The following is a 19,380-nucleotide window of genomic DNA, read 5'->3' as shown; positions in this document are numbered from 1 at the left end:
TCAACCACTGACACTCACAATGAAACCTATTTTAGAGTTTCACCTAACCCTGCAAGTCTTTGGACATTGGACACGGATGCACCATGAGGACATGAGGAGAACACGCAAGGACTCAATCGGTCAGGCAGGGGTCAAACCACAGGACTCCCCGCTGTGAGACGACAGCACTACCACCGAGCCACCATGTTCACAGAATGTATCTACAGCTGACAGTCGTGCCGAGCCATGCTGTGAATAGACCACACACCAAGGTAAAGTTGTGTACCTTGATGACGTGTTGGAGGTATGCTGGTCACAAACCAGAATAAGAGCGGCTGTTTCTGTTTGTAATGTTCCTCCCTGCGATATTTAAAGCTGATCTGTTGACCGAATAGCGCAGAATATGTCCATATCTGGCTGATTAGAGCAGAATAGCACCGCTAGTGAAGCTACTCTAACTTGGTGACAAACACATTGCATTTCCTGTAATGTCTTCATAATAAAAGCATCCAGCTGGTTCGCCAGTGAAAACCCTTTAATATGGAGCAGCAGCAGGCCCTCCGCTGCTGTGAGGGTGTAGTGGAAACGTCTCCACAGCTTGGCGCGGCTAAAGTGGACTGACCCGGGCTCACGAAAAAACCTTAACTTCCCTTCAACCATCCGGACGATGAACTCCCCTGACCTCTGTATATGCTCGGCCCTGTTTAGCACATTGTCCTCAGTGAATGTTTGCACTGCGCTGCACGTTGCATATTTAGGGCTGCGTGTATTTCATGTGTTAGACAAGTTGAACGAGATGCTGTGTCTGTCCTCAGGTCAGACTAACATCATAACAACACAATCTCAGAAACGGTCTAGAACCATTAAAATATGCACAAGACTAAAAAGAATGATGGTGTATGAATGTCTGCACTTAAAGTTAAGAAATTATGTGTTACAGTTACAGCCTCATGTTAACTTACATAAGAATGATCCCAAAAGTTCATGCAGCGAGGAAGTGTTAGACACATTTTTAATTTGGAAAAAGAGAGCACTGCTTTTGTATCCGTACTAGATCCAAAATTTCTATTTTTCCTCCTTCCTTTCCTTCACTATAAAGTTTGGGGACTTGTGAGAGACAGAATTGTAGAAGAACAGTTCCCAAGAGAAGCTGAAGCAGCAGAGACAGAGATTCTGACTTTTAGTCCTTACTATGGGTCAAGCTCCAAAAACACTGGATCCTGCAACTCCATAGCATCTTTTGTTAGACCCTCTCTAACTGGTTAGTGTCCACGTCTTTCAAACTCCATGTCCCCAGTTTGTAACGCAGGCTTTCTGTTATAAACTTGTAGTCCTTAAAATTAAAACTGAGATGACTCAAGTGGAGCTCCCTCCAGAGCCACAGAAGACATCATACATTGTTTTCATAGGCTGAGTTGTACTCTGTGAGACTAGTAAATTGACTTTTACATGTAAAATGGAGTCCTCTTTTTAATCATCTTACAGCTTCTCAGGATGATCAAAGCTGACCCAGGAAATACCTCTGCAAAATATTCTGGACGTGTACAATGGACAGTTTGGGTAATGTACACCTTTGTTTTCACAGTAGTGGATTAGATAATGTGGCAGGACTGATGAATTTCCCACAGCTGGTGTAGATGACGTGTAGTTGTGTATTCGGTTTTAAAGCTCTGCTAATCGCCTTGTTAGTTCAGAGAAGACAAACACATGACGAGACGAAACTGACTTCATTAAACAATAACTGTGACTAAATCTCCATACAATATCGTTGACAAAAAAAGAGGTGATTAAAATAAAAACCATAATGAAAGAAAAAAAGAGGAGACAAAATGACGTAGACTGTTTTTAACTAATGCATAATATAATTGCTCCACACATTTGATAGTCAGGTCTTGTCTAGTTGGAATGGCTCTGTGTAGCTAAATGTAGTCTATTTGCGACATCTACTGGTTATTAAGACACAGCATTTTATTTAGAAAATTCATTTTGAGCTTGAATAAAATATGGTAAATGGTAAATGAAGTGCATGCATATAGCGCTTTTCTACCTTGACGAACAAAGCACTTTACGATTTTGCCTTTAGTCTCTTAATAATGAAACCATATTTTGTGATATTGCCCACCTTCTCCTTGACTCAGTCCAGACTGAGACAAATCCTTGAACGTTCAAAGCATTCTGATTCAGGTACGGCCTTAGTTGTTTTACAGCAGATTCTGCAGAGGAATGTAACAGTACCTGTCTCCTGAAGTAGTCAGGGCCCTTATTGAGGATGCGGAGGGGCACGGTGGAACTGAAGGGTGTTGCGGGGCCAGCAGCCTTGCTATCTGGCAGGGCTGGAGCCAGTGTCTCTGTCGGCATGACAACGAGGCGACTGGGGTGGCCGGCCGTGGTGGCAGCGGGTGCGGGGGGGTCGACAGAGGGTGGGGGCACCGGAGGACCCCCAAAACATGAAGACACAAGGTAGAGTAGAGAAAGTCTAGAAAGAGATTAATCTCCTGGCCCTCCTCATCACCTGTGGGACCCTGTGGGACTGAGCCAGACTCTGTGCTGGGGGGCTGGTGAAGTACTATTCAAATAGACTACTGCATCGCCTGAGTACGATGATCTCGGTTAGCAGCTCTACAACCTAAACAACTGATTTCACTGATCTTTACTAAAAGGTCTCTACTGGTTCGTGGTGCTTAGGTTCCACTGACCTATTCATCAAACAAGATGGACAGTTAGATGGATAGAAAGTGAGAGAACGAGTGCAGTGACAGAATGGAAAGGGGGAATGAGTGCGTTTCAGTGCAGTGGTGTGGATGAGTGCTTCCACAGGGCCGAAGGAAAACCAGAGGATGGTGGGAAAGGAAAGCCCCGCCGCCTCTCCACCCTCGCTTCAGCTCTCCCTTAAGCTCGCCACACTATCTGAAATAGGCAAAAAGAGAGAGAGAGAAAGAAACAGCCAATGGGGTTAGAGTTAGGCTGTGACATCATGCACCTAGCAACAATAGCAGGAATAGCTAGGACATACAAATACACTTAGATCCCAGTATGTAAGCAGGCATAGGCACATATAAACACACCATATAACCTGCTAAACACACACACACACACACACACACACACACACACACACACACACACACACAGCCTATTGGCTGTGTAGTTCATGCTACAATGTACCACTGTGTAAAGAAAGGTGAATTGAACACAAAGTACCTGATGATTAATAAATAGAAAAATAATTTCTGATGACATAAACACAAACATTTAAATGTTTATTTGTGCAGGATAAAGTACAGAACACTAGTTTGTGTTCTAGAAACAGCCAACATTCCCACTGGGAGCTGCCCACTCAACCTCTTTGTGGTCACCTGCAGTCATGAATTAATGCTCGATGAGTTTCCTACAGGTCCATTTCATTTTGGACCTGTCAAGACCTCTTCATCATGGCACCATCTCACTAAGTCACAAACACACAAACTGTACCTGGAGGGATGAAGACGTAACACACAGCAGTCCGCGGCTATGTTAGAGAAACATGTCTCAAAAACAACAGACAAGATTTCAGTGAAATTTGCTGTGAATATTCATGATTTGAGTTTAGATAATGAGTTTTGCCTTTTCTGTTTAAAATTAGCTTGCATGTGTCTGCTTGGATTTGAAAGTTTGGTTCAGCTGAATTCTGTGGCCCCTCCCTAACCGTGACGAAATAGGCAAGACTTCCAGGTCTATTTCGTATGTCAGCTGCCGCGCCAAGTATAAATAGCAGAACACTGGAAAACACAGAAAACTGTAGCCCCAGTTTGTGCCTCTCACACATAGCTGCTGGTAGCGTCGATTTTGTTTTCCGTTAATAATAACCATTTAAAAACTGCATTTTGTGTTTACTTGTGTTATCTTTGACTAATATTTAAATTAGGTTGATGATCTGAAACATTTAAGTGTAACAAACATGCAAAAAAAAATAAGAAATCAGGAAGGGGGAAAACACTTTTGCACACCACTGTATATCTAACCTTCCCTTTCTGTCTAAGATCCTTGAGAAAGCAGTTGCCAATCAGTTGTGACTTTCTAAATAACAATAGTTTATTTGAGTATTTTCAGTCAGGATTTAGAGTGCATCATAGCACAGAGACAGCACTGGTGAAAGTTACAAATGACCTTTTAATTGCATCGAACAATGGACTTGTCTCTGTACTTGTCTTGTTAGATCTTAGTGCTGCGTTCGACACCATTGACCATCACATCCTATTAGAGAGACTGGAACATTTATTTGGCATTAAAAGGAACCACACTAAGCTGGTTTAAATCCTATCTATCAGATCGATCTCAGTTCATCAGTACAACAGTTAACAGTACATGTTAACAGTGAGTCCTCCGTGCACGCCAAAGTTAGTCATGGAGTTCCACAAGGTTCTGTGCTTGGACCTATTCTATTCACCTTATATATGCTTTAGGCAATATTATTAGGAACCACTCCATAAACTTTCAATGTAATGCGGATGATACCCAATTATATGAATTGATTAAGCCAAATGAAACTAATCAGCTAAACTTCAAGCATGCCTTAAGGACATACAAACCTGGATGACCTGCAACTTTCTGATGTTAAACTCTGAAAAAACTGAAGTTATTGTACGTGGCCCCAAACACCTCCGAGACACATTATCTAAAGATATAGTTACTCTAGATGGCATTGCCCTGGCCTCCAACACCACCGTAAGGAACCTCAGAGTTATCTTTGATCAGGATTTATCCTTTAACTCCCACATAAAACAAACTTCAAGGACTGCCTTCTTTCACCTACGTAACATTGCAAAAATCGGGCACATCCTGTCTCAAAATGATGCCGAAAAACTAGTGCATGCATTTGTTACTTCTAGGTTGGACTACTGCAACACCTTATTATCCGGCGACCCGAATAAGTCTCTTAAGACTCTCCAGTTGATCCAGAATGCTGCGGCATGTGTACTGACAAGAACTAGGAAAAGAGATCATATTTCTCCAATATTAGCTTCTCTGCACTGGCTCCCTGTAAAATCCAGAACAGAATTTAAAATCTACTACTACTAGCTAGCTGAGCTTTGATGATGGTATCTTTCCATCAGGAAACTCCGTAAATCACCAAGAATTGAGGCAGAGCAGCCAGAGGACATCAGAGGGAAAAACAGAAAATATTTTCCCCATAAAATATGATCCAGTTCCACCAAAATATAGTGAATAAAGTTGTGTTTTTGTACAGTAATCAGTGAGGCCCGCCCCCAAGAAACACTCCGCTCTGGTGTCTATTGTTTTTCCAACCTAATTGTTGTCTCATTTGTGGTCTGATAAACAGTAAATTAATCAAATTAAGTGCCCCATATCACTACTTTAACCAAAACCACTGAATAAAGTTTCTAAGTTGTGTTTTACAGTAAGGCCTGCCACGCAAAAACGACGCCATTTTGTGTCTGCAGCTAGGTACTCTTGTAGGATTCTACTGATGTGACTAACACTAGCAAAAAGTTTTTGTATTTTGAGAGTGAATTGCCTAACAATATAAATACATTTTGATTATATCTTTTGTTTTGTTGGTAACTGTTGTATAGTCGCAATATTACATTTACCCTTTGTACCAATAATGATGTTAAACACACCTTGTAATTGGCTGCAACGAAGGCTCTGCTGCCTGTCTCACTAACTACCTATTACAACAAAGTTCAGAGAAGAAGTAGAGACGACACGGAACAGCTCAAAGGTAGGCCACTCCTCTTTATCAAAGGGAGTATCCTCTTTTAAATTCCACACTGTGCCAACTCACACACACCGAAAGCAATGAGTTCGCCATAACGTTACATCAATTCGCTGTCAAAATTTCCCCACTTGTGGGCGTACTGGGGGTGATCCTGGGAAATGTCAGTAGCAAATATTGGAACAAATTCAGTATTTACAGGTGAAGACTGACCTGAGGAACAGGCTGCAGGGGGACCATCTGGCTTCCTGTATTCGCCTCAGCATTAACGGGCTCCCTACATGCGACTTTCCTTATCACAGAGCTTTAGAGCTATTTTTTCAGAAGCCTTGTCTTGAAGAATTCTCTCACACTTACGCACACACGTTATCCTTTTGTTTATAATTTTTTCTGATTTCAGTTATTTGCTTTTATCAGTATTTGTGGCTGTCATGTTCTCAGTTGTATTGTAATGAACCAATGTCTGTTCTACAGTTTAAACTTTGGTATTCAGTCTATAATGATGCAAAATCATATAACCATGTTAATCCACAATCACAGGTCATGATTATTAAGTTATTTAATCCAAAATGTGCCCAAATGCTTGTCTTTAGTAAAGATGAACTACAAGATAACTGTAGTGTGTGTGTGCTGTACACCGGCCGGGTGCTGCACTGTACCCTCCTGTTTGGCTTCTTTTGTTTGTTGTTCGATTTTTGAATCAATTCAGAATCGAAGAAAAAGAGAATCACGATTTTGTCAGTTTTTTCACCAACTCCTATACTGTAACCATATTCTGTTGTTAGAGGCCTGAAGCATCAGATAAATTAACTCTCTGTAGTATGAAGGTTGTAAACTTTTTAAGGATCTGTGAGTGTAATGTATTATGCGATTACTCTGCTGTTCCAGTACTGAACAGGGCCATATGTTTCTAGTTGACCACGAACACACAACACAGATAAACACACACACCAAAGGACTGATTTCATTTGGATTAGGAACATGTGTCGTGCTCATTTCCTGCAGAACACAGTATCAGACAGAGGAAGGAGAGAAAGGAAGAGAAAGGTGGACAAAGTAAATCTCGTCTACTTGCAATATCCTACAAACATTTTCTACAACATCTCTTCTTTCTTCTTATTAGTATTATACTATACTGAATTGAACTCATTTTGACATACCATGCTCTAGCAGATGGGAAAAACACGTGATTAGTTTCTCACTTTCAAAAATCTAAGCTAAAAATCAGCTGACACACACACGCACACACTCTCTCCCTCTTAACACATGATAGTCACGAGAGAGAGAGAGAGAGAGAGAGAGAGAGAGAGGGTTCCAGTCCTAGATGCCTGCAGACTTATTCTTTCCGAAGAACACTTGGCTGTTGTTCATTTCTGGCTTTATGAATTGTAATGTCTTATTATTCTGTTTACCAGAAATCAGATGTGGGCTGCAGGATAGCTGAGACAGGCACCCAAAGTACTCGCATTGGATGTATTTGGATTGCATGTTTTATTCCTTACAAGTGCCCTCTATGTGCTTATGTTAGCTTGTAGCATTTTCTGCGGATAGAAAAATGAGACATTCCAGGTGAAAACTACTGCAGTCTGTGTTGCTTTTGGTCCATTCATCTCAGTGTTCCCAGGTCAGATCCCTGGGGGGTAGTGCCCAGTAGGGGTGGGTGGTATACTGGTTTTGTCACCATCACTGGTGTCACATTCTGTCACACCACGGATTTTGCAATACCGTCATTACTGTGATAAATGTTTTAGCATATTAAAACTAATGTGCTTTACTGTGCTGCGAGAACTGGAGTTAGATCCAGTAACTTTTCCTCGCTAACACCGACTCCGGTGTTGTGCACATGAAGATGTGGAAAGTAACATTATGAGCAAAGCCGCCGATTTTTTTGTTGTTGGCCGCAAAAACCAACACAAGTATTCATCTAGTCCCACCATCCGAGGAAGTGAAGACCCAGTGGATTAACGTCATTTTTGATGGAAATGTCCCCACAACAACCAGAAAACTCTTTTGTGTGTGCGCTAAGTTAACCATTTTACTTTGGACTGCTACAAGGGCCCGTACAAAGCAGGATTCACTTCAAAACTGAAGCTCAAGGATGGATCGTTATCGAATCAGAACTTGGAAGCTTCAGGTTTTGCCATTTTTATGTTGCTTCACTGTTTATTTTGCAGGTTAGCCTGTTGAACTTGGCATTATCATGTTGTGGGGCTAATGTGGCTAGCGTCTATTGTACTCAATGTTGGATTAATGTTGTAATATTGAGGGACAGTCAAGAGAAATTGTGTGAGCATTAAGCCTGCTCTGAAGCCAATGTGCAAAACTGTTTTTTCACATTTGTTTTTGTGGAACTTCATGTTGCACCGTTAACGTTAGCTCAGCTGGCTTTGTTACACAAAAGCTCCCTCTGCTTTCGCCGGTGTTATGTCCCAACTGGTTATCAAACTAACTGGTTCCCGTACGCTTCCACCCGTTGTGTTCACCTAACGGCAGATTACATTTCTTTCTTTTGTAGGTGGCTGTGACGTAGTGCTCACTTATACAATCATATTTGCAGCAGTAGATATGAGATGCGACTTAATATGTTTGCGAATGTGTGATGAATCTGGTGACAGAGGCAGACCACAAGTGCTGCTGTATGTGTCTGTTGCTGCTGTATGTGTCTGTATGTGTCTGTTGCTGCTGTATGTGTCTGTATGTGTCTGTTGCTGCTGTATGTGTCTGTATGTGTCTGTTGCTGCTGTATGTGTCTGTATGTGTCTGTTGCTGCTGTATGTGTCTGTATGTGTCTGTTGCTGCTGTATGTGTCTGTTGCTGCTGTATGTGTCTGTATGTGTCTGTTGCTGCTGTATGTGTCTGTATGTGTCTGTATGTGTCTGTTGCTGCTGTATGTGTCTGTTGCTGCTGTATGTGTCTGTATGTGTCTGTTGCTGCTGTATGTGTCTGTTGCTGTCTGTGTGTCTGTATGTGTCTGTTGCTGTCTGTATGTGTCTGTATGCTGTCTGTATGTGTCTGTATGTGTCTGTTGCTGCTGTATGTGTCTGTATGTGTCTGTATGTGTCTGTATGTGTCTGTTGCTGCTGTATGTGTGTATGTGTCTGTGTGTATGTGTCTGTTGCTGCTGTGTCTGTATGTGTCTGTATGTGTCTGTATGTGTCTGATCTGTTGCTGCTGTATGTGTCTGTATGTGTCTGTATGTGTCTGTTGCTGCTGTATGTGTCTGTATGTGTCTGTTGCTGCTGTATGTGTCTGTATGTGTCTGTATGTGTCTGTATGTGTCTGTTGTGTCTGTTGTGTCTGTATGTGTCTGTATGTGTCTGTATGTGTCTGTGCTGCTGTATGTGTCTGTATGTGTCTGTTGCTGCTGTATGTGTCTGTATGTGTCTGTATGTGTCTGTTGCTGCTGTATGTGTCTGTATGTGTCTGTTGCTGCTGTATGTGTCTGTTGCTGCTGTATGTGTCTGTATGTGTCTGTATGTGTCTGTTGCTGCTGTATGTGTCTGTATGTGTCTGTATGTGTCTGTTGCCGCTGTATGTGTCTGTATGTGTCTGTTGCTGCTGTATGTGTCTGTATGTGTCTGTATGTGTCTGTTGCTGCTGTATGTGTCTGTATGTGTCTGTTGCCGCTGTATGTGTCTGTATGTGTCTGTATGTGTCTGTTGCTGCTGTATGTGTCTGTATGTGTCTGTTGCCGCTGTATGTGAATGTTGCCGCTGTATGTGTCTGTATGTGTCTGTATGTGTCTGTTGCTGCTGTATGTGTCTGTATGTGTCTGTTGCTGCTGTATGTGTCTGTATGTGTCTGTATGTGTCTGTATGTGTCTGTTGCTGCTGTATGTGTCTGTTGCTGCTGTATGTGAATGTTGCTGCTGTATGTGAATGTTGCTGCTGTATGTGTCTGTATGTGTCTGTTGCTGCTGTATGTGAATGTTGCTGCTGTATGTGTCTGTATGTGTCTGTTGCTGCTGTATGTGAATGTTGCTGCTGTATGTGTCTGTATGTGTCTGTTGCTGCTGTATGTGTCTGTTGCTGCTGTATGTGTCTGTTGCTGCTGTATGTGAATGTTGCTGCTGTATGTGAATGTTGCTGCTGTATGTGTCTGTATGTGTCTGTTGCTGCTGTATGTGTCTGTATGTGTCTGTTGCTGCTGTATGTGAATGTTGCTGCTGTATGTGTCTGTTGCTGCTGTATGTGAATGTTGCTGCTGTATGTGTCTGTATGTGTCTGTTGCTGCTGTATGTGAATGTTGCTGCTGTATGTGTCTGTATGTGTCTGTTGCTGCTGTATGTGTCTGTTGCTGCTGTATGTGTCTGTATGTGTCTGTTGCTGCTGTATGTGTCTGTATGTGTGTATGTGTCTGTTGCTGCTGTATGTGTCTGTTGCTGTATGTCTGTATGTGTCTGTCTGTATGTGTCTGTTGCTGCTGTATGTGTCTGTATGTGTCTGTTGCTGCTGTATGTGTCTGTATGTGTCTGTTGCTGCTGTATGTGTATGTGTCTGTATGCTGCTGTATGTGTCTGTATGTGTCTGCTGCTGTATGTGTCTGTAATGTTGTATGTGTCTGCTGCTGTATGTGTCTGTTGCTGCTGTATGTGTCTGTATGTGAATGTTGCTGCTGTATGTGTCTGTGCTGTGTCTGTATGTGTCTGTTGCTGCTGTATGTGTCTGTATGTGTCTGTATGCTGCTGTATGTGTGTCTGTTGCTGCTGTATGTGTCTGTATGTGCTGTTGCTGCTGTATGTGTCTGTGTGTCTGTTGCTGCTATGTGTCTGTATGTGTCTGTTGCTGCTGTATGTGTCTGTTGCTGCTGTATGTGTCTGTATGTGTGTTGCTGCTGTATGTGTCTGTATGTGCTGTATGTGTCTGTATGTGTCTGTATGTGTCTGTTGCTGCTGTATGTGTCTGTGTGATATGTGTTGCTGCTGTTGCTGTTGCTGTCTGTATGTGTCTGTTGCTGCTGTATGTGTCTGTATGTGTCTGTTGCTGCTGTATGTGTATGTGTCTGTATGTGTCTGTATGTGTCTGTATGTGCTGTATGTGTCTGTATGTGTCTGTTGCTGCTGTATGTGTCTGTATGTGTCTGTTGCCGCTGTATGTGTCTGTTGCTGCTGTATGTGTCTGTTGCTGCTGTATGTGAATGTTGCTGCTGTATGTGTCTGTATGTGTCTGTTGCTGCTGTATGTGTCTGTATGTGTCTGTATGTGTCTGTTGCTGCTGTATGTGAATGTTGCTGCTGTATGTGTCTGTATGTGTCTGTTGCCGCTGTATGTGTCTGTTGCTGCTGTATGTGTCTGTATGTGAATGTTGCTGCTGTATGTGTCTGTATGTGTCTGTTGCTGCTGTATGTGTCTGTATGTGTCTGTTGCTGCTGTATGTGTCTGTATGTGTCTGTTGCTGCTGTATGTGTCTGTTGCTGCTGTATGTGTCTGTATGTGAATGTTGCTGCTGTATGTGTCTGTATGTGTCTGTTGCTGCTGTATGTGTCTGTATGTGAATGTTGCTGCTGTATGTGTCTGTATGTGTCTGTATGTGTCTGTTGCCGCTGTATGTGTCTGTATGTGTCTGTTGCTGCTGTATGTGTCTGTATGTGTCTGTTGCTGCTGTATGTGAATGTTGCTGCTGTATGTGTCTGTATGTGTCTGTTGCTGCTGTATGTGTCTGTATGTGTGTATGTTGTCTGTGTGCTGCTGTATGTATGTGTCTGTTGCTGCTATGTGTCTGTTGTGTCTGTTGCCGCTGTATGTGTCTGTTGCTGCTGTATGTGTCTGTATGTGTCTGTTGCTGCTGTATGTGTCTGTATGTGTCTGTTGCTGTATGTGTCTGTATGTGTCTGTTGCTGTATGTGTCTGTTGCTGCTGTATGTGTCTGTATGTGTCTGTTGCCGCTGTATGTGTCTGTTGCTGCTGTATGTGTCTGTATGTGTCTGTTGCTGCTGTATGTGTCTGTATGTGTCTGTTGCCGCTGTATGTGTCTGTATGTGTCTGTTGCTGCTGTATGTGTCTATGTGTCTGTTGCTGCTGTATGTGTCTGTATGTGTCTGTTGCTGCTGTATGTGTCTGTTGCTGCTGTATGTGTCTGTATGTGAATGTTGCTGCTGTATGTGTCTGTATGTGTCTGTTGCTGCTGTATGTGTCTGTATGTGAATGTTGCTGCTGTATGTGTCTGTATGTGTCTGTTGCTGCTGTATGTGTCTGTATGTGAATGTTGCTGCTGTATGTGTCTGTATGTGTCTGTTGCTGCTGTATGTGTCTGTATGTGAATGTTGCTGCTGTATGTGTCTGTATGTGTCTGTTGCTGCTGTATGTGTTGCTGTGTGTGTGTCTGTATGTGAATGTTGCTGCTGTATGTGTCTGTATGTGTCTGTTGCTGCTGTATGTGTCTGTATGTGAATGTTGCTGCTGTATGTGTCTGTATGTGTCTGTTGCTGCTGTATGTGTCTGTATGTGAATGTTGCTGCTGTATGTGTCTGTATGTGTCTGTTGCTGCTGTATGTGTCTGTATGTGAATGTTGCTGCTGTATGTGTCTGTATGTGTCTGTTGCTGCTGTATGTGTCTGTATGTGTCTGTTGCCGCTGTATGTGTCTGTATGTGTCTGTTGCCGCTGTATGTGTCTGTATGTGTCTGTTGCTGCTGTATGTGAATGTACTTGATAGAGGTGTCCTGTGGTACACTGACTAATTACTTATTTAATATATACTTTGGGTTTTCTGCCAAATAAATGCCGTTGAGATGATAATCCTACCCGTTATCTAACTCTGAGAATGAATCACATTACATTTACTAATGAACCTACATTATGGGGCAGGCTACTCCTCCCAAAACCTCATTTTCATTCCTATTTGGAGCCAATAAACATATCCATTTTTTAATCATTAGGATATGTTCCCTTACATTGCCAATAGAGTGAGAAGAGGTAGAATCATGTTGAGTGGAGTATCCCTTTTATTTTTGTAATACCGTGAGATATATTTTGGGTCATATCGCCCAGCCCTAGTGCCCAGGGCAGCAAATCTTTAACCGTAGTCCAGCAGCAGCCGTGGGGGTTGTGGGGAGATTTCTTTTTCAATTTCCTGCAGGCCATAGCGGTAGCTTCCATCTACTCTTATATACACATTTACTGTCTGATTCTCGTCCTCGACTACTTCGCCCCTTCGCTCTGCTACACTTGAGGGTGACTGTCAGCGAAAGTCCACTGACCACATTGCGTAGCATTGCTTTGGTTACAGACACATTGAACCCATTGATGAATGAAACCAATGATTGAACCAGCTTAGTACGGTTCATGGTAATTGGTTTTGGGATTATATATCGTAATGGCCTGGTTTATCCAGGTTCATGCATGAGTCAGCATCTTGAAATTGTGTACAATGTCATTTTAGTTTCTCTCTCCTCCGCTCTCCACCTCCTCTCTTTCCCCTTGTTTTAGGTCTCTCTCCCATGTATCACCTCTGGGCATACAGCCAAGAAACAATAGAAAACATACACACACACACACACACGCACACACTAGCTCTTTCTATTTCCCGTGTTAGCAGCATGGCGAGCAGAGGCTGCAGAGTACTGCTGGGAAACCAACCACGCTCTTAGCAGCAGGAGCCAGGTCACGCCAAATTCCCACTTCAGTGTTCTCCTTCAAATGTTGAGTTTCCCATTTTTAACAACCTGGTGAGCACACATACTCATTTACACAAGCCTGAACAAGATGCTGTTACTACTGCCAGTAGACAGGTACTGAGGAGTAAAGTGCACAGATGCACATCAGCTACCTGATTTACTTCATTCAGCATATGAATACACATGAATACATATGAATTTCTTCAGTATTCTGGTGACAGGCCTTTTCAACAGACATGCTGTCTGGTCATAGCAGGAAAAGCACCGGTGTTACTAATTAAATGAAGCTCTGTTCCATTAAAACGTGCCAGTGAGTCATTTCCAATGAGTCAGCTTACACACAATACAAGACCCTGGAACTGGCTCACCTAAATGGAATGCAGCCATTATTGATGTTATTAGTTACACCTGTTGTTTTTCTGCTTTGACTAGTCAAAATGTCTGCTGTGAAAAAGGTCGATTCTCAGTAAAAATGAATCACTGATAAATAAGTATCGGGCTATCCGTCAGCCGATTAGCAACAAGAAATGAGTTATCAAAGATATGTTTGTGGTCATTTAGAAACAGTGTCTCCACTACATTGTTTGTCCACCAGAGAGCGCTGACAAGTTGATTTCTGCATATCTTGATCACAATTTAAAAAAACAAAACAAATGTAAGGATCCTTATTAAAGATTTGTGTTCATGTTATGTGTTTCTATTAAACTAATATTGGCTGACTATTATCAGAATTTTTTAAAACTCTCACTGTCGATATCAGTATCAGCCAAAAAAAACAAAGAAAAAACAACAGTATCAGTCGGGCTATACCACATGCCCCCATCGTCCCCTGGCATCTGTACAGGCAAACCCCCCAAACTATTTAAAATGCCATTTTTTAATGAGACATGCACAAGAACATATATAGTACCACTCACATGCCAAATGCCAGCATGTGAAGGGTGCCCTCCCCACCCCACTCTCGTCTGGGACACCGAGATGAATGTAATTACACACAGAATGCAGCAACTTTCTCTGGGATCATTTCATTTTTCTGCATACTAAAACTTTTGCCATAAGAATAAGTTGAAAGATATTATAATCCCATAAAATGTATACACATAATGGCTGTAATGTAATTTTAAATTATTAATTATTTATTAATTATTATTAATGCAAGGGAACAAAATAAGTAATTTGTGGGAATTATTAAATTGAGGGAACTAATTACTAATTCATGCACACACATTATCAGAAGTTCTAAAATTGAAAAGGCTTGCAACTTTAAACTTGCATTGTGTAGGCACTGAATCACACACACTCTATACAAATACTAAAGGATGTAAAGTGTATGAGAAAGTTCACATGAACTCTGGTTAGTCTTTTGGCCCATCACAGGAACTTTTCCTGGAATCTGGGAACTTCTAGAACACTTCCACTTAAACGTGTACAGGTCTTAGTTTAGTCAAAAAGGAAATGGTGGAGGCGAGTTTCCACAAATGTGACTGGTCAACACTTCTGTACAGCATTCACTCACACAGGCAGCAAGCGCTGTTTCCAGTGAGTGTTCTCCTGCGGGACCTTTTGAACCCTGAGCCGTTTCTGCTGGAGTTTCACTCGACAGGCTTATGGCAGAGTCACCACATGTTTTAGCTAGTCATGCCATATACTGTTATTTAAAATGATTAAAATGTGATATTGATATTTGGTAAGCTATATTGGCTGATAGTAACTTTTTTTAACATAAACATATAACACTGACAAATGATTTGGACACAGATGCCTTAGATTTTTTCCCATTGTGATAGATACAATGGGAAAGAAGCGTTGTGCCCGGGACGACCGGCTGCTGAGAAGGGGCTGGCGGGTCTTCACATCTCAGAAACCGTTGAAGCAAACTTTCAAATAAGCATTATTTTAATAAAGTGACCACATGTTCAAAACCCAAATGAGTTTCTCACCTGAAAAAATAGCAAAACATAATTTAGTGACCCAATAACAGCTGTAGGACCAAAACTAGAACAGTTTGGAGCCTAGAGTCCAGATACCACCCTGTGATTGGTCAGCTTTGGCTGCTTTTTCTTCTGAAAGTTTCCAATGTGGGTGGAGATTATTGCCAGTGAAGACAACATTAAAGACGCTGAAGAAAGGCTCAGTAATCTGAATCACCCTGAGCCCAACACAGCAGTAGTCTGTATTCAGTGATGAAATGAGGCGGGCCTTCCCACGGTCACGCTGTGATAGGAGGGCATCATTAAAACACCTTATGGCCTGATCAGGAACCCTACATCTGTCCAGTGTTGTGGTGGTGATATCAAACTGGACTATAAATCTAAATCTATGCCTTTAAATAGCTAAAATGAGGTCTTTTCTGTCCTCGGCTGATGCGGAGAACCTGATTCACGCCTTTGCTTCATCCAGACGTTAATCACGTCTGGATGAAGCATTAATTTGAACTAAGACTAGAATATTTTACCATTTCACACCAATCTGAGCTTCCCTCCACTGGCTCCCTCTCCATGTCAGATCAGACTTTAAGGTGCTTCTGATGATACCTGTCTGACCTCGTTAAACCTCATGTCCCGTCCCGTGCTCTCTGCTCTCAGACGTCCCTGCTGACATCAGACGCTGAGACTCTGTTGGGGCCTTTAACCTTCAGTCAGCTGCTGTACCTGTTACCAGGTGTTACCACTGTCTCAGTGACTCTATGAGTCCATGCTCGTCCTGTAAACGTTCTGAAAACCACTGCATCTCTCTAACCCTCTGCTTGTTTGTGTCCCACAGGCACAGCCGTGTCTCTGTCTCGCTCCGGTTTCTCTCCTGCCGGACCATCGGCCGTCCCGGGACCGCCCTCTGTCCCCTGGCTGTCTGTGTCTCTTCCTTTCTCCTCTCTGTGTGAGTGCTGGGCTTGTGTGTTTGTGTGGTCTGTCCTCTTCCAGGTCTCCGTGGTGGAGAGGAGGTCATGTGACTCAGGTCTGCGTGGCGACACCTCAAGTCGCCGACGCCCTCCCGGGTCCATAATCTTCACATATGTTACGATCTCTTCAGAACTTTGTCATCATGATGGTCCATACTGTAATTTTAATGTCGGTCTGTTCTGTCCACACGGCATCTACTTCCTGTCTGTCCGTCCTGGGGAGGGATCCCTGCTCTGCTGCTCTTCCTGAGCTTTCTAACATTGTCCCTGGAGTTTTTCGTTATCTGAATCGGGGGTCTGAGGACAGAGGCCGTCCTGTGCTGTACAGATTGTGAAGCCCACTGAGGAAAATGTGTGATTGGGCTATATAAAGAAAATGAACCTGACTTGACTATGCCATAGATATCTACAGGGGGACTGCTGTTAACCCCTTGTGTCAAGTATAAGCCCAGCTTCAGTCACATTGATTATAGTAGCAAGAGTTTTAAGTTACTCTTTAAACAAAGTTATCTGGTAGACTTCCCAACTAATCTGGAAAAGAGTGCCATAAAGAGAGACTGGCAGGACGAGACGCACAGGTTCGGCGGATGTGAACTGAAGACGGTTTGTTTACTTCCTTGCTGAGCTTTTTGTACGATTTCTGGAAATACAGCCTATCATTGTTTCATTCATGAACGCCTTGTACTGTCGCTCAACTGTGGCTGCCCTACACTCAGACTGGACTTTCTGCAGCTAGCTAGCACCCGCTTGTTTTTAGCCAAAGTAGCTAGCTATAGCTCCAAGACAGAGACTTTCGCTGGGTCTTATCTCCCAGAATAAGACTCCAGAATTCCCTTGCCTGTGTCAGTCGTGGCGTGCCACTTTAAAGAGAAAAGTCGGATTGTATCTGGATCAGATACAATGCCCTGTGAAGTCTAGCAGCTGCTCCAGAAGGCGAACAGAAGCATAACTAACTCAAACATCACTCATTCAAACATCACAGTCACTACAAAGAACAACCTGAGGACCGGTGCTGCTGTCTCATCGTGTGCAAATAAATGCATCTCACATCTGTCTGATTTACTCTCTTATTTAGCTGAGTGGTCATGGTTCTTTAGATGCGGCGGAAACACAAACAGAAATGCACAAAAGGCTCTTGTAGTTCCTGATGTAGATACTAATTTAGTACCTGGAGCCCCTTAGTTCCTGGGAAATGTCTGGTAAAAAGGTCTTTTAATTAACATTTGTGAGTGTGCTGATAGTAACTGTTTGAGTTCATGGATATGGGTGTAATTAAAAGACATCATTTCCTATTAATTACTAGAGGATTCTCTTGCTGAGGTATTGCCATGGTTACAAAGCTAACACTCAAGAGAAAAAACTTTGAAATGACTTTCTTCTTGTAGACTGAAAGCAAATGGAATGTCTTGTTTACTTCCCCTTCTTTCATTTGGTCTAGGTTTGGTTTTCATGCAGCATTGTCTTTTCTTTAATCAGTATTAGTTAATACACAAAAAGAGAAAGCATCTCCAGTTTTGAAATATAAAAGTTTTACCAGTTTGGAGCTGTCCTATTGGCTAGCACAATGGTCTTGATTAAGCTTATTGGCTCCTTCTATGCACCAAGCTTTCTCTATTGGCTGTTGGACGCCTCCCCCCTCTCCTCCAGGTGCTGCAGGTTGTCAGTGGGAGTCACAGCTGTCAATAAAAGAAACACAAATGACAAAACATTAAGAATGAATCATCCAAAGCAACTGTCAGTCTCTGTGTAATGATTAACCAAATGATTAACAATTAATGAATATCTGGCAATTCTAAAACAGTGGTGCTGCCTTGATTCAGGACATGGCAGTGTCCCTAAAGGTGAAGTCTTTCTCGAAGCTAGTTATATTCCCTGGAGAAGTAAGCAGGGGGCATAGGAGAGACAATCCAGGGAGAGATATACAGACACATCGGAGAAACGAGCAGCAAAAAAGCTACAGTCAGAGTTAGAGAAAGTCATTTGATTATTCACCAGATATTGGCTTGCACTTATCGAGTGTCTCAGAGTAGGAAACCAGTGCTGAATGGCCCAGAATTTCACATATTCAGTCCTGCTTCATGGCAAAGCCATCCTGTCCGTTGCAGGATTTAGGAGAGGTTGGCCTGCTGCCACGCCCTGTGTGGCTCTGTGTGTCATGCACAAAGATCAAGCGTCCATAACCACTTTTATGTCTGATCCACGCTTGGAGCCATTATATTACACAGCTGTCCCTGATATTTGACACAGGTAATTGATTGTGTATATGTATTATTTGAAGATGCAATAAACAATCCCATTTGTGACAGGCTTAGATTGTTTTATGGAGGGGGTACAGTATATTCATGTGGATGGAGTGATACATCCCAGGAAAAATCCGTCACGTTTTTTCATGAAATAAAAATCTTTTCAGATGCCTGTTGCTTTCCTAAATCCTGGCAAAGAGAGGCCCCGGTGACACCAGAAAGAGACACTGCGAGATGATTTAGTGTGTCCTTCCAAAATAAGTGTTGCTGAAACTTGCAGGGCTAAAGTAAGTTAATTAGAGCAGGCCACTAAAGACACTAAAACGTGAGTGTTACAGGTAAAACATGAGACTTGAGCTGTTATAGGAGATTAGTGAGGGGCAGCTGCTCTGGACTGTAACTGGGCGGAGGACTGAAGAATATATTTATGATGATCGTAGGTGAGGTGTATTGAAGAAAAAACAGTGATAATGTTGAGTATTTATGAAAAGGAAAAAAGAATTTACAGATAAGAAAGCAGCAATGCACATGACAAACTAGAAATGCAGAAATCGAGCTTGATGCAAGAACTCTTATATTTACTGTGTGAGCAGATGCAGCGATCATGTCAATTCAAGTGAAATGAATGGATTTGCTGGTGTGACAATAAAATCAGGATCAAATGTGAGAATTTCAGGCCATTTAGGACCAATTATTCTACTCTAGATAAACATTGGCTGAACCAGTCCTCAAATAAACTGCCAAACATCCCCCATCAACCTCTGCAGTCTGCTCTCATACTCATTTACCATTTTGGGGGGTTTTCATTCTGTGATTTGTGTGCATAATGCTTTTCTCAAGTGCAGGCGTTTACGAATGCTGCCAGGAAATTATGTTCAGTGCCCAATTTGAAGTGTGCAGGATAAATGTAGAACAACGGACAGGCAGGTGGAG

General features: G+C 42.4%; 1 protein-coding gene across 2 annotated transcripts in view; it reads right to left on the bottom strand.

Moving 5' to 3' along the window:
* The window catches only part of fam110b (family with sequence similarity 110 member B), a 55,031-nt gene that overhangs the window by 3,507 nt on the left and 32,144 nt on the right, over nucleotides 1-19,380 (bottom strand). For both annotated transcript variants that reach the window (XM_044219814.1, XM_044219815.1), the window contains 2 exons: nucleotides 17,739-17,880; nucleotides 2,215-2,886 (listed from right to left, as the gene is read on the bottom strand). In XM_044219814.1, the coding sequence (XP_044075749.1) occupies nucleotides 2,215-2,337 (123 nt within the window). In that variant the 5' untranslated portion in view covers nucleotides 2,338-2,886; nucleotides 17,739-17,880. The remainder of the gene's footprint in view (nucleotides 1-2,214; nucleotides 2,887-17,738; nucleotides 17,881-19,380) is intronic.

The sequence above is a fragment of the Siniperca chuatsi genome, linkage group LG13 (assembly GCF_020085105.1).
Source record: "Siniperca chuatsi isolate FFG_IHB_CAS linkage group LG13, ASM2008510v1, whole genome shotgun sequence".
Lineage (NCBI taxonomy): Eukaryota > Metazoa > Chordata > Actinopteri > Centrarchiformes > Sinipercidae > Siniperca > Siniperca chuatsi.
Note: the sequence above shows the minus strand (reverse complement) of the source record. Positions and strands in the feature narration are given on the sequence as shown.